We start from the raw sequence: 14,032 nt of genomic DNA, 5'->3' as shown, positions 1-14,032 counted from the left end.
ACTGAATTCAAACTAATGCATGCAGCAAACTGGTAAAAATAAATAAATAAATAAATAATGCTTAATTAAAGCTAAAATAAAGCATTTATAAATAGTGACAAAAAAACTTATGAATTTACTATTAATAAATATTTTCAATAAATATAAATTGTTATATTTAATGTTCATGTTAAACCTAAATGTGTGTATAAGGGTTTAAGCTTTTTATTTATTTATTTAAAATTTAGATTAAAATTTTTATATATAAATTAATATACTTTTGCCATTATATGTATAATTATATGTATAATAAATGTACCAGTTTGGATTTAAAGGCACAATATGTAAGATTTTTTTAATTAAAACATCCAAAAACCGCTAGAACAGTGTGATATTTGTATATATATTTTGCGGACTTGTGTACTTAGATTATCTCAAATGTTTCGAAGAATGTTTAAATCCAGAGAAATAAACCGTTTTAACTAGTGACACGGACCGTGTCCATGATGTCACTGTGTCGCCTGCCAATGACGTCATAACCCCTTGATTTCCGGTTTTGTTTTGTATAAAACATATGGAAACACCAAAGATGCTATAATATGTTGTGAGTTTTAATAGACAGGTGACGACCGCACAGAGTAGCATTATAACAGAGCTTTCAAATGTATCTAGTATGATAAAACGGCACTGCTTTTTTCCCCACATACTCACGGCCGGAAGGAGCGGAAGTGGTCGACTGTGGCATAATAAAAGCTCCCTTGCTTTCGAACTGTGTGTTACGCACGTTCAGCGGCCTCGTTTCACTTCGACGGCTTTCAGCATCACCCTGCTTCATACTACTACGTTAATAAATCATTAGTAGGGCCGTATGAAATCAGTTTTATTTTTTCCCAAATTCAGTTTAATTTTTCTCAAAATTCTGTTTTTCGACTCCTTTTTAATGGTTAAATTAAATTTTATTAATCAAAAAACGTCTAATTAATTAAAATCATGAAACTTATACATTTTCACATCAATTTATTAAAAGTTTAACAAAAATTACATGTTTAAGGCCCTATGAAATGTTTTATTTTTTCTTGACCATGTTTTATTGTTACCTAATTCTGTGTTTTAGCATGTCTAATTATTTAAATGCATAAAAACAACTTAATTTATTTATTTATTTCTTAAAATAGATTTATGAATTTTTTTTCCCCCTCAGAAATTCTGTTGTGTATTTACATTTTTCTGGCAAAAAACATAAATCAAAAAACATAAATATATAAAATTAATTATTTAAAATTAAATTTGCTTGGTAAACAAAGGTGATTTACTATTAAAATTAAAACATGAAAGAAATGTGTGATTATTCCTTAATTATATTGTTTGTTTGTTTTTAGTAGTAGTAGTAGGCTATGTACATTCTGCTGAACAATAGTAATACATTTCTGGCAAATGCTTGTCTTTAAATTAAACCGGACTTTTATTTTGACGGGTTGCCGTGAATACCTTTACAGTTCTGTGTATGTGATATGATGCTAGTTTCACTCAAATCAAACGGTCAAATGCTCATGAAGTGACTATCAGAGCAGTTCTGGAGATGTTGTTCATGTGTTTAGTGAGACGGCAGACGCTGAAATCACCGCGAGCGTCATGCGCGCTTCCATATGTGTAATAAACGAAACAGCGCTTCTGCGCCATTCATTAACAGAGACATGCAGAACATGCAGGATTCATATTTAAACTGACTTTTCCGGCTTAATATTTACAGAAACTAGTCCATATCGCGATTTGATTTAAGTGTATTGGACCTACTTTTGATGTATTAATTCGAAATTTGACAAATTCCGTGACATTCCGCGTTAAGCTGTAAATTCCGTTTTTATTCCGCGATTCCATATCACGGTAATCATAGGGCCCTACATTAGCTCATCCACGAACATGATTCCCCCCTGTTGGATTGCATCGACTGTGGGGATAAAGATGACAACTCCCATGATTCCACACTCAGTCACGTTGTCATCAAACGTCTTTGTTTGTTTTATATACGTCCTCTAGCGGCGAAAAATTATATATTGTACCTTTAATATCTTATTTATATTTAAACTTCAAATGTATTAATATTACATGCTTTGCATTTTGTAAAAACATGTTTAGGATAAATATGGCACAGTTTTGCTGCGAAATCTGACCAAACAGATCCTGTTTTGTAGCAAGCTTTCATATTCACGGCTGAATCCTCATGGAGCTCCACAAACTCTTATTTCCTTCACACTAGTTCCTCTCTGTGATGTCTTTCAGACTTCTGCAGCCTCGGGCTATAACATCGATTAATAGCAAACCAGGAAAAATGAAAGCAAACCATAAAGTAAACAAGCATGTTGGATAAAATCAAATAATATTTATATCTAAATAAATGCCGAATGAAATGTTGGACGCATCTGTCACTTATAAAGTTGAACCTTAGTCTGGTCATATTCATGAGGTTCTTTCAATTCATCACTTGAAAAAAGGCAAAACTACTTGCACCAGACAAACTTGCACTACAAACAGCATCCAAAGAGAGAGACTAAATGGTTGAGAGCAGTCTGACACATACGAGGGCTTGACTCAGCCCATCATACAGGCGACCTTCAGCTTCCCTCTCTCTCTCTCCCTGAACACTTCTGACGTGTTTAGCCTCCGCTCATTCTCCGCTCTCTCCCCTCTCCATCCAATTATCTGCCAAAATATCATAATTTCTTCAACGCACCATAAAAGAAAGCAAAGAATCTGATGCAGCAATTCTGCAATTCCCTTTCAAAGAGCTCATCTCTATGCACTGAACACACACACACACACGCAGGTCAAACATAAACCTTGTTCAAGGAGAACTGTCTTTAAAGCTGCACTGTTCAGGTGATGTAACATCCTAAATCTACACATTGTCTAAGGGCAATGGTTGAAGTCAGTGAAGGGACTGAAAAGGTAAAACCACAACAGAACAACCTCAGAACTCATGATAAGTCTGTCTGCAATTATAAAAACAGATGCTTCCTCTAGAAAACAGAAATCTGTGATTTCACACCTTAAATTTAATACATATTAAAACAATCTTCCTCTGAAGAAATTAAACTACACTACCCATAATTCCCTGGAGACCCACCAATCAGAGTTGTTTCCATAGAAACAGGGATTTCAGCAATCTCCTCAGCAGTGAGGATCTAGAACGTAGCTAGGTAACATTAACCTATGTTTGTTAGACAAATAGTTCACTCAAAAATTCACCTTCCAAACCTGTATGACTGACTTTCTTCTTTAGAACAGAAGGAGAAATGGACATCATTTGAGTCATTTGGCTTTTTCACCATTCTGCAGCTTGACAGAGTCAGGGTCTCCATGCAGTTGGAAATGAGTGGCAAATTTGACTGTACATCATTTCTTCTATTGTGTTCCAAAGAAAGAACGAAATTTAGATTCAGAACAGCATGTGTGAACAAGTGATAGTTTCTATAGAACTATTCTTTAATGCAGGATGTTTCGGCATTAGAGCATAAGAAATAATGTGAAGAAAATGCATTAAAAAAAAAATAGTTCAGATCTCATATCTTTAAAATACTTTGTTCAATGCTTCGGTTCAACTCTTCAGAAAACATTTCAATAGGGAGGAAACCTACACTACAGTACAGTACACAAAAAAATTGTGCAGCTTCATATTTTTGTTGAAACTGTGATGCATTTTGTCAGGATTTTCAGAATGTCACAAGAGCAGCTTTTGTATGACGATATTAGTATTTATTTGCTTTTATAACATTGTAAATGTTATCAATTTATTGCATCTTTTCTAAATAAGTAATTTATTTTTCAAAAGGAAACCAAAAAAAAAAAATCAAACTGTGCTTTTTACTCACCTGTTTTTAATAATATTATTATTAATAATAATGGTTTTATTAGACTTTCCCAAGCTCAAGGACGCTTCACAAAGAGCAGCAATATAACAATCAATCTTTACACATAATTATATAGCATGTCGTATATACATGAAGCAGAAGGTAGACAGTACAAACATAGGAAACACTGGACAAATGCACAGTGTGACCGAGAAAGCCAAACGATGAAGACTGAATTCAGATTTAATCATGACAATCCACTAAACAGTAGGACGACTTCTCACTTCTTGCATTATTGACTAACTATTTTCAAGCTGCTTTGACACAATCTGTATCGTATAAAGCGCTACACAAATAAAGGTGACTTGACATGACTACAGGCGAGAGAAGCTCAGATACAGGAGTATATTACAGAGGCCTGTTGAAGCTGATCTAGACTCAGATAGAGAGTACACTTACTTCATGATGTATTTGGCTCGGTCTACTGTCTGAGCCTTGATCTTCACCAGGAGAGGATGATTGCCGTACGTCTCATTCTTCCACTGCCCATAAAGACGATACCTAATTACACAACACAGAGATCCGCGTGTGAGCTAATGAAAATATATACATCCTGTTCATCAAGGCATTCTGACAGCGTTTAGACTCGTGTACGGGGGAATATCACGAGGGAATATCACGAGGGAATAGACATGCAATATATACAGCCGCAGTAAAAACAGCCTCGGATTCTTTACGTACACAACAATCATTTGATATAACGACTCCCATGATAAAACAGCCCATAATGTTACACATCCCCAATCACACTTCACAGTTACCAGCAGATACAACGGGCTGAAAGCATCCTTTGACTTTATTCAAACATAAACCAGCACAGAAATACTGCATCCAGGTTTTAAAGGGACTGCAGTACTTAAAGGGACAGTTCACCCAAAAATGAAAATTCACTCATTATTCACCCACCCATAAGTTGATCCAAACCTGTCTGGGTTTCTTTCTTCTGCTGAACACAACAGATATTTTGAAGAATATGAATGACTTCCATAATAAGAAAAAAAAAAAAAAAAACAAGTCTAAATACTATAGAAGTTCAGTGGGGACCAGAACCTGTTTGGTTAGCCAGTTTTTGAAATATCTCCATCAGAAGAAATCCATACAGGTTTGGAACATCTTAAGGGTGAGTAAATGAGCATTTTGGGTGAACTATCCCTTTAACAGAAACAAGCCTTGCTACTTGTGTGGCATGCACCCAAAACCTTACCAATTAGGTCATTAGCTTAATGCAATTAACTTTGCAATTTAATGTATTCTATAAACCTAATGCGCCATAGAAAGAGCGCATCTTTTGAATTTTGATTTAGAATTTTGAAAACGAGCGAAATCTTTAGAATTTTGTGTTTGAACTGTATTTCTACAGCATCGCTGTTCTAAAAAAAGTGACTTGTAACTGAGAAACTGTGCTCTGCATTTAACCCAGCTGAAGAGCAATTCGCTTGTGAAGTGGATTTACTTATTGTAGAGTTAACAAAAGTCATCATGAGCGTTTTAATGTTTAGATCGGATGTCACAACAAGTGTCACATTTTAAAACAAGCCGCTCATTCACAAATCCGTAAGATCTTACATTCACACTGTGGAAACACAAATCAGAAGACAGGACACAACGGCTGCGGTGCTGAAAAGGGGCGGAGCTACATAAGATCCATTTCATTTATTTTGGCTTGAGCGGAGCAGAAAGACCTGCAGGTTAAGAGACCAGTGCTGTTATGAGCTGACTGTACCTGTGCTGGTAGGGGAAGAGTTTAAAGAAGCCCCAGAGCTCTTCAGACATGCAGGCGTTGCACTCCATGAGAGAGAGAGATGGTAACAGCACCTGATCGGCAATACTGAGAAAACAGCTCAGCAGAGAGTCCTGCCAGAGACACACACACACAATCAAGATATAAAATCTCAAAACTCTCTCAAATAAATCACTTAAATGGCCATTACAGGAACATCCAGTAATCAAACACAGTACTCTGAATAAAATTAGCAGCTGTTCAATGTTAGTGTTAAATGATTAACAGATCATGTGTTTGGATGAATCCATTAAGGGTTTAAATTGGGTGAGTTAAAAATGTCAAATACACTTTACAGTCAGAGCTGATCTTAGAATTTAGCAAACAAAAAAGCCAGAAACTTGAGCTGTTCTTCATTCAACTCTACACTCCCACTCAGGTTTCGCCGTGACTCACCATTCTGTCCTTTGTGTCTTGCCTGCTTTCACTTTGGAACTGAGAGAGAGAGAGAGATACACTGATCAATAGAAGTTAACCAGCCATAGAGTGAGATACAGAACTCACACAGGTTACATTAAAACAAGCCGAAGAGCAATACAACCCTGATATAGACTCCATCAACCTCTGGGGCACACCATTACTTTCTCTGCCCACCAAAAAACACACAAGGAAAAAAAACTGTAATAACACTGGAGAAAGTCCATTTGTCTGGTTATCGAAGCAGAATCTACAGGAGTCATTAGAAGTGCTGAATCATTTCTACATACACAGTGGTGGATAGTAACGGAGCAGCTTACTGTACCTAATAGGGATGTCAACGATTAATCGATGATCGATTAATTGTCGATAAGAGATGCAGTCGATTAAGGCTGTCGATGGTCGGTTAACCGATTTAATGTTGGGCTGCGTGCGGCTCATGCGCAAAACACGTGCGAGCAGCTGTGAGTGAAGGTGACGGTATATAAAAGCATCATCATTCATTCACAATGTACAAATTAAGCTTTTAATGTGATTTAAACTTTAAAGTACATTAAAATAGAAACAACATAAAAGTTCTTCAACATAAAAAGCAATAGAAATGTAGTAACTAAGTCATTTCATCAGATAACTGTTTCATATCGTGCGCTTTGCAGGGCTGCGGGTCACAGTGACAGGACAGGTATTCATTCCTACATCTTGTTAATTCGTTCCTACGACTTATTCATTTGTGGCAATTGTCCATGTTTCAATAATTTTGTTCCCTGGCCTAAATAACCCATGCTTTAAGTGAAATAAGGGAACAAATTAATAAATCGAACGAATTCTTAATTCATGAAATCTTTAATTTCCCTTCCCATATTTACCACAGTAAGAGATGTGAAAACAGTTATTAAAAGTGAAAGATAATAAAATAAACCTGCGAAATTAGAGGGTTAGAATGTGAAGATTTAGGAAAAGAAACAATGCCTTTATGTTATTGAATTTGTGGAAATTCGTGACTAACCGGCAAACCAGAACAAAGCCGCGTAAATGAAGGCTATGGGCTCGAAGGGCATCCAAAGGCAAGCTCGCGATCTAACATTTTCCTATTATTCCTCTAATAAACAAAGCTTTTATACCACACTTGTAATAATCAGAGCTTATAATTTGTAAATAAATAATTGCTGGATTCAAAACAGTGATTAATAGGCGCTTTGACACACACAATACTATTTCCCACGCGCATTCAGTGATGTCACTAAACGGTGACGCCGAGCATCGTTCACAAGTTTCTGCATGGACCTCACTAGGGCACAAGTTCTCAAGCCCTGGGACAAAATGGGATGCTTTAAGGGAAATGTATAGCCTATATAAGTAATAGGCCCAAACATAAAAATAACAAATCGTTTTCATTTATTTTTTTTATTTATTTTTTTTTTTTTTATATTTGAAATATATCTGTTTTTATTGTGAGTGTGCACAAATGAAAGTAAACACTTTTGCGGAAAAGGTTTTTTTATTTTTATTTTTTATGTCTCAGTTGTTTCGATCGCGCCGGAGCCTGCTGCACACTTATATTCTAGCGATTCAAACTTACATCGCAGTCTGTTCATTATCAAAATAAAATAGTCAACTAAACATTTAAAATGTTACACTGGTCAGTTTAAACAGTCCGCAGTATAACGGCTCACTCTGCTGTTATGCCAAGGAAGTTTTTGCTCATGTGAAGAGGATCTTTTCCGTCTACATGCGAATGCATGTAAAGTACAAGCCTAGTTTACATTATAAATAATAGTTTAACATTCAAATGCATTGCGAATATGGAAACATTTTGATTTATGCCTAATGAGGCATGAGCTATAACCTCCAAATAAATTTAGCCAAAGCCGCGCTCGCTCGTTCTCGTCTGCACGCACGCACGCACTGTCACGATCTGGTGCACTGTATGCCGGATTTTTAATTTTTAAAAATCTGAGATTTTCTAGGACAGAATCCAGCAGGATCAAATTAATGTGAGCAACAGTGTTTTGCTGCTGCAGCAGCACCGATGTAAGCAGTTCACTTAATGTGCAGCGCAGTCACACGTGCGCCACAGTTACGTTTGGGATAATAATATCATAAAAAAAAAAATCAAATTTAAAAAAAAATAAAACGAGCACCAAAAAACAACAAAAAGAACCACAAAACCACTTAAATAGACGCATTCAGCGGTCTCCGTGCAGGATAGGAAACGGTCAACAAAGTAAAATGACCTCAAAAGTATGTCGCGCTCTCTTCATTTTATGAAATCATCATAATCACATCTATTTATTTTAGAATCCTGCTACTAGCATTTTATTCAGACTAAAACCCCTTTAATTCAAGCGAGAAAGCGTTTTGTGTGCGGGTGTGGCTTTTGCACATCCCGTCATGTCGGTGACTGCGTGCCTGCAACAGACGCATTTTGCAGCGTTATGGTTAACGATTAATCGATTAATTAAACTTTAAATTAAACGAAAAAAGACCAATTAAATAATAGAAAATAGACAAACCCAGTACCTAAGTATATTTTTCAAGTATCTGTACTTTACTGGAGTAGTTTTATTTTGAGTAACTTTTCTTTTTTGAGTAACTTTTCTTCATTCCTAAGCATAAGATCGTACTTTTTACTTCACTACATTTCATAAAACATATCATTACTCCTTATAATACACCACGTGCTCCGACACGCAGAAGCGGTGTCTGATTCATCAACGAACTGATTCTTTTCAAATGAACCTTTTAAATTGGTTCGCAAATTGCACCAAACCATTCATTCACAAATTAAAATGAACTGATTGCAGCTGTTCTCGAGTCACTGATTCAAATGAGTCTCCAGTGATCTTGTGAGCGTGCGTCAGTCTTCACCTCTTTCATGAAACTCTTGCCCAGTCGCACGATCTTGGCAAACAGGATGGGGTCGTGGGACAGGTGAGGGCCCAGGTAGCACAGCATGGTGAAGACGTCCCTGGAGAGATCGTCAAATCTTTCGGCCGGCCGCGGTGCCTGCTTGCTCCGCAGAGGCGTCATCAAACCACCTTTGGCACCTTTGGGGACTGCAGCCCTAAAAATACAGGACGTCCAGAGAGTTCACACACAGCTCTGCTGTCTGAATTTCACTTGTGCTTTCTGTCCCAGCACTGGATCTACAGCACAGCTCAAAACATGTGTGTGTACATGCCTCTCACTGATGCTTTCAATAGAAAATTTGGACCTGTGAAAACTAATAATGATTTTACACTATTGGGGAATAAGAACCAAAAAGTTAGAAAGTCTCGAATCTTTCTCCTACTGTTTCCAAGCAACTGACACTAGAGATAAAGGCTGGGAAATATGAAGACATTAACTCTGATATGGAGCTTTCAAGCACCCACACACTGTAAATCACACTTTCAAAAAACAAAAGCAACAATTCAGGGGGTTTTAGCTAAACAATAATCAATTATATTCATTATTTTTAAGAATACCATTATTAATTGCAACAAAACAGCTGTGAATATTAAAAAAGGAATTACTTTTCAAGTAATTAACATGAAAACACTGTCCGATTCACATCTCACAATCCTCAAGTATATACTACACAGACATCAACAATGTGGAATGTCACAGAATCTGGCAAAATCTGGATGAATATACCGGTCCAGGGTATCCACAGGGTTTTTAAAAACGTTTTTTTTTTTTAAGAACTGTAGAAATACAATTATCATCATGAGTGGGGAAGGGTAATGCCTATGGTGACATTAAATTGTAAAATGACTTTACAAACCATCATTTATACAACTTTACAGTTCAAATACAGCTTTAAGAAAAAGGATGAGTCAAACGTACAAATGCTTATTAATTTTAAATATATGATATCTATCTATCTCTCCCTCTCTCTCTCTATATATATATATAGATAATATATATATATATTATAGAGATATATATATATATATATATATATATATATATATAGAGAGAGAGAGAGAGAGAGAGAGAGAGAGAGAGAGAGAGAGAGAGAGATTTTTAGAATGCATATAAGCTTCTTGTAAAAGCGCCGGTTTCCATTTACAACTGTGTTTGCTGCAAAATAATACAGGTCGATTTTCGCATTGGTCTGAACAAAAACAGTAGATGGGCTGATTGAAAAAGCAAATTCATTCTCTGCCAGTAGCTGGAGCAGTTTCTTTGGCAACCCCTTCATAGAAAGCTACACTGCACAACCAGTTGCTTATTAGCATGTATATCACCAGCATATCGGCCATTTATTAGTACTTAAAAAGCACATATTAATTTCTTATTCTGCATGACCATATTTTAGATCCCTTAGTCCTACACATACCTAAACTTAAAGGGGTCATGAACTGAGAAATCAAAACTCCCGTGATCTTTAGACATATAAGAGGTCATTGTACTATAAAAACATCCTGTACGTTTCAGAACTCAAAACTTTCTATTTAGTCTAAAAACAACTTATATTGAAGCCGATCTGCCAAAACGACAGCTTGTGGAATGCGTCACTTTATGATGTAATAGTGTGGATAAACCCGCCTCCGCAGATCTACGCCTGCTCCTACATCACTGTCTGTTTAGCCCCGCCCACTGATTCTGCATCACTGAGAGTCAGGTGTGCACTGCTCTGATTCGCTGACTGAGTGGATGAGCGTGAATGTACATAAACCAACACCAAACGCTGGACAGAGCGCACGTCTGAACGCAGTACCTGCGGTAGAGCGGCTCCACGATCAGGTGCAGCAGCTGGCACAGTGCGATGGCGATGGCCTTGTGGGAGGTGGCGTAGAAAGCTGGCATCTGATCCATGATGCTCTGAGCGTGCTGCCAGTCACCGATCCTCAGCAGCGCCTCCAGCAGCCCCAGCTTCTGGTTATCAGGAGGCTGACGTGAGAGGAGAGAGAGATTAGAGGAGCCTCCACATACGACATCATTACACGCTCTTACTGCGATTAAAGGGACGGGGTAACGATGATCATTAGGGGGAAGGCAGCTGACTCGTCACATTATATACAGTACAGGTCAAAAGTTTGGAAAGATTACTATTTTTAATGTTTTTGAAAGAAGTTTCTTCTGATCATCAAGCCTGCATTTATTTGATCAAAAATACAGAAAAAACAGTAATATTGTGAAATATTATAACAACTTAAAATAATAGTTTTCTATTTGAATATACTTAAAAAAAAAAAAAAATGTATTCCTGTGATGCAAAGCTGAATTTTCAGCATCATTACTCCAGCCTTCAGTGTCACATGTAACATCCAGTCTATCACATGATCATTTAGAAATCATTCTAATATTCTGATTTATTATGAGTGTTGGAAACAGTTCTGCTGTCTAAAATATTTGATGAATAAAAGGTTAAAAAGAACTGCATTTATTCAAAATAAAAAAAAAAAATTCTAATAATATATATTCTAAAAACATATTTTTCTTTACTATCACTTTTTATCAATTTAACACATCCTTGCTGAATAAAAGTATTGATTTTATTTAAAAAAAAAAAAGAAAAAAAAAATTACTGACCAGTAGTGTATATTGTTATTACAAAATATTTATATTTTAAAAACAGCTGTTTTTTTTTTCTTCTTTTTTACTTTTTATTCATCAAAGTATCCTAAAAAAAATCACATGTTCTGAAAAAATATTAAGCAGCAGAACTGTTTTCAAACTTTGATAATGAATCATCATATTAGAATGATTTCTAAAGGATCATGTGATAATGATCCTAAAAATTCAGCTTTGCATCACAGAAATAAATTATAATTTAAAGTATAGTAAATTTAAAAACAATTATTTTAAGTTGTAATAATATTTCACAATATTACTGTTTTTTCTGTATTTTTGATCAAATAAATGCAGGCTTGATGAGCAGAAGAGACTTCTTTTCAAAAACATTAAAAATAGTAATGTTTCCAAACTTTTGGTCTGTACTGTGTATATGTTTCATAAAAGTGATAGTTTGGTTTGCAGAGATCAAAACTTGATCTAGCTCAGGACTGTTTTGATTTTGCTTGTTGATTTTGTTTTGATAGTCTTATTACTTACCTTTATTTTGTTTCTTATCCATACGACTTACAAAAGGACATGTCAGGCAGAATGATGTCATTCAGGGACTTTTTCATATGGCTAACTAAATGGTGAATGAGAGCGTTTCGGTGTCTGTCGTCTCATATTGTGCCAAATATATGTATTTATTTATATAAAAAGCTGAAGTGATTACCTCTATTTATTTGTTAGAAGGTGTATAACTCTATATTTTAACTAACATCAAAAGCTGAATAAAGTCTACTGATTAATCAGTGGAATTATTGACGATTAGTCGATTAATTGTACTAAATAATCGTTAGATTAATCAATGTCAAAATAATAGTTTGTTGCAGCCCTACTAAACATGATGCGGCACAAAACGAAACATGATTGGTTGCTTTACCTGCTAGTCAGGCCTTCTGCCGTCAGCCTGAACGTCTAACATAGAATCAAAATATTACAAGCACTCGAGAGGGCTTTGAGCAAAAACATTAATAATAACGTGAATTTTGAAGTGTAGCTATACTGAGATGTATTCTTGTAAATCCCTTCTTGACCAAACGAGAAAGATGCAAACTCCATATATGAATCCCTTCTGGAGCCAGCCTCTATGATTTTTTTTTGATGAATTGCAGTTTTAGTCACTTCCGTGTTGGTTTCACGAGAAGGTTGCCATTTGGGAAAAATGCATTGTTGGTTATCTCCACCTAACGTACAGGTGAGAAATAGCAGAGGCAAACAGTCGTTTCGCACTCGTCTGTGATTTGCCTCACTTCTCACATCGCGCTCAGTGTGAAACGGCCTTTACAATATTGATGTTTGAGTTTTTGTTAATGAAATAACTGACAAGACATCTACACTGAAAGATTTCATGTAAAGACTGCTTAACAGAATGCTATCATTTGTATTTTTACTCAACTCGGTACTGAAATGTGGTACTTCTGATATCCCAGACCAAACTAATTTAAAAAACCTTCGGTGTGACAACTAAATGTCATCCAACCTCACATATTCATATCCATGTTTAGACTGTACAATGAAAGATGAAGAGTTTTAAAGTCTTATGTTTAATAAGGCTGCATTTATGTGCATGACTATATATACTTCTAAATAATGAACCATACTGTATGCATATTCTGTCAGTATATAGGGATAATACAACTGAAATCATTAACTTGGTAAACAGCATAACTAAACTGCAGCTTATCTCTGCATCTGGAAGTGAATTCAGTGAATCCGAGGCTGTCAGACACAGAGTCCCTGAGTGCATGATGAGTGTCTGTACATGCGCTGCTGTAATCAAGCATCTGAGCAGCCCAGCAAAAGCCTTTTATGTAACACTGACATTTACATGCATTTAGAGCATTACGTCATGAAACTCTTCTGTGCTCTTCTGCCGGTGTAAAAAAATGCCATGAAAAATAGAAATGTTGCCTTTCAACTAACACATTTCTGTCTGGAGCCACTTGTGGTGCACAACGACACGCTGCTTTACTGAAAATAAGTTACCTTCTCATTCTTCTCCTCTTCCTTCTCCTTTTCTTTCTCCTTGTCCTCGGTCTTCTCAGAGGGGACGACCACCATGGTGAGTTTGCGGGCGATCTGCTTGGCCTCCAGGATCTCTCTCTTGTGCTCTTCCACGATGCTGGAATCCAGTGGGAGGAGCTGCGTAAAGACACACGAGTTACTCAATCTGTCCCGTCTTCCTATTCCCATTCATAATATTAACTCCTATTATTATACCCATGTCTTTCTTTTAAAACAACAAGACTTCGTATGTCTGCACAGAAGTTGCATAGATGCATTTATTCAGCAACCTCAATTGCAAACAATATAATCGAGACCAATGTTTGGATTTATTACAGTTCATCACTGAGAAGGCAGATTTATGCAGCAATCAGTGCAAACAACCATGTGAACGAAC

General features: G+C 36.2%; 1 protein-coding gene across 5 annotated transcripts in view; it reads right to left on the bottom strand.

Annotated features, from left to right (window-relative positions):
- The window catches only part of LOC109058649 (THO complex subunit 2-like), a 71,241-nt gene that overhangs the window by 33,977 nt on the left and 23,232 nt on the right, over positions 1-14,032 (bottom strand). For all 5 annotated transcript variants that reach the window (XM_042769811.1, XM_042769812.1, XM_042769814.1 and 2 more), the window contains exons 10-15: positions 13,618-13,773; positions 10,790-10,962; positions 8,953-9,148; positions 6,064-6,102; positions 5,611-5,741; positions 4,287-4,388 (exon numbers count right to left, since the gene is read on the bottom strand). In XM_042769811.1, coding sequence (XP_042625745.1) covers positions 4,287-4,388; positions 5,611-5,741; positions 6,064-6,102; positions 8,953-9,148; positions 10,790-10,962; positions 13,618-13,773 — 797 coding nt within the window. The remainder of the gene's footprint in view (positions 1-4,286; positions 4,389-5,610; positions 5,742-6,063; positions 6,103-8,952; positions 9,149-10,789; positions 10,963-13,617; positions 13,774-14,032) is intronic.

This window comes from Cyprinus carpio, chromosome A14 (assembly GCF_018340385.1).
Source record: "Cyprinus carpio isolate SPL01 chromosome A14, ASM1834038v1, whole genome shotgun sequence".
In the NCBI taxonomy this organism is placed as follows: domain Eukaryota; kingdom Metazoa; phylum Chordata; class Actinopteri; order Cypriniformes; family Cyprinidae; genus Cyprinus; species Cyprinus carpio.
Note: the sequence above shows the minus strand (reverse complement) of the source record. Positions and strands in the feature narration are given on the sequence as shown.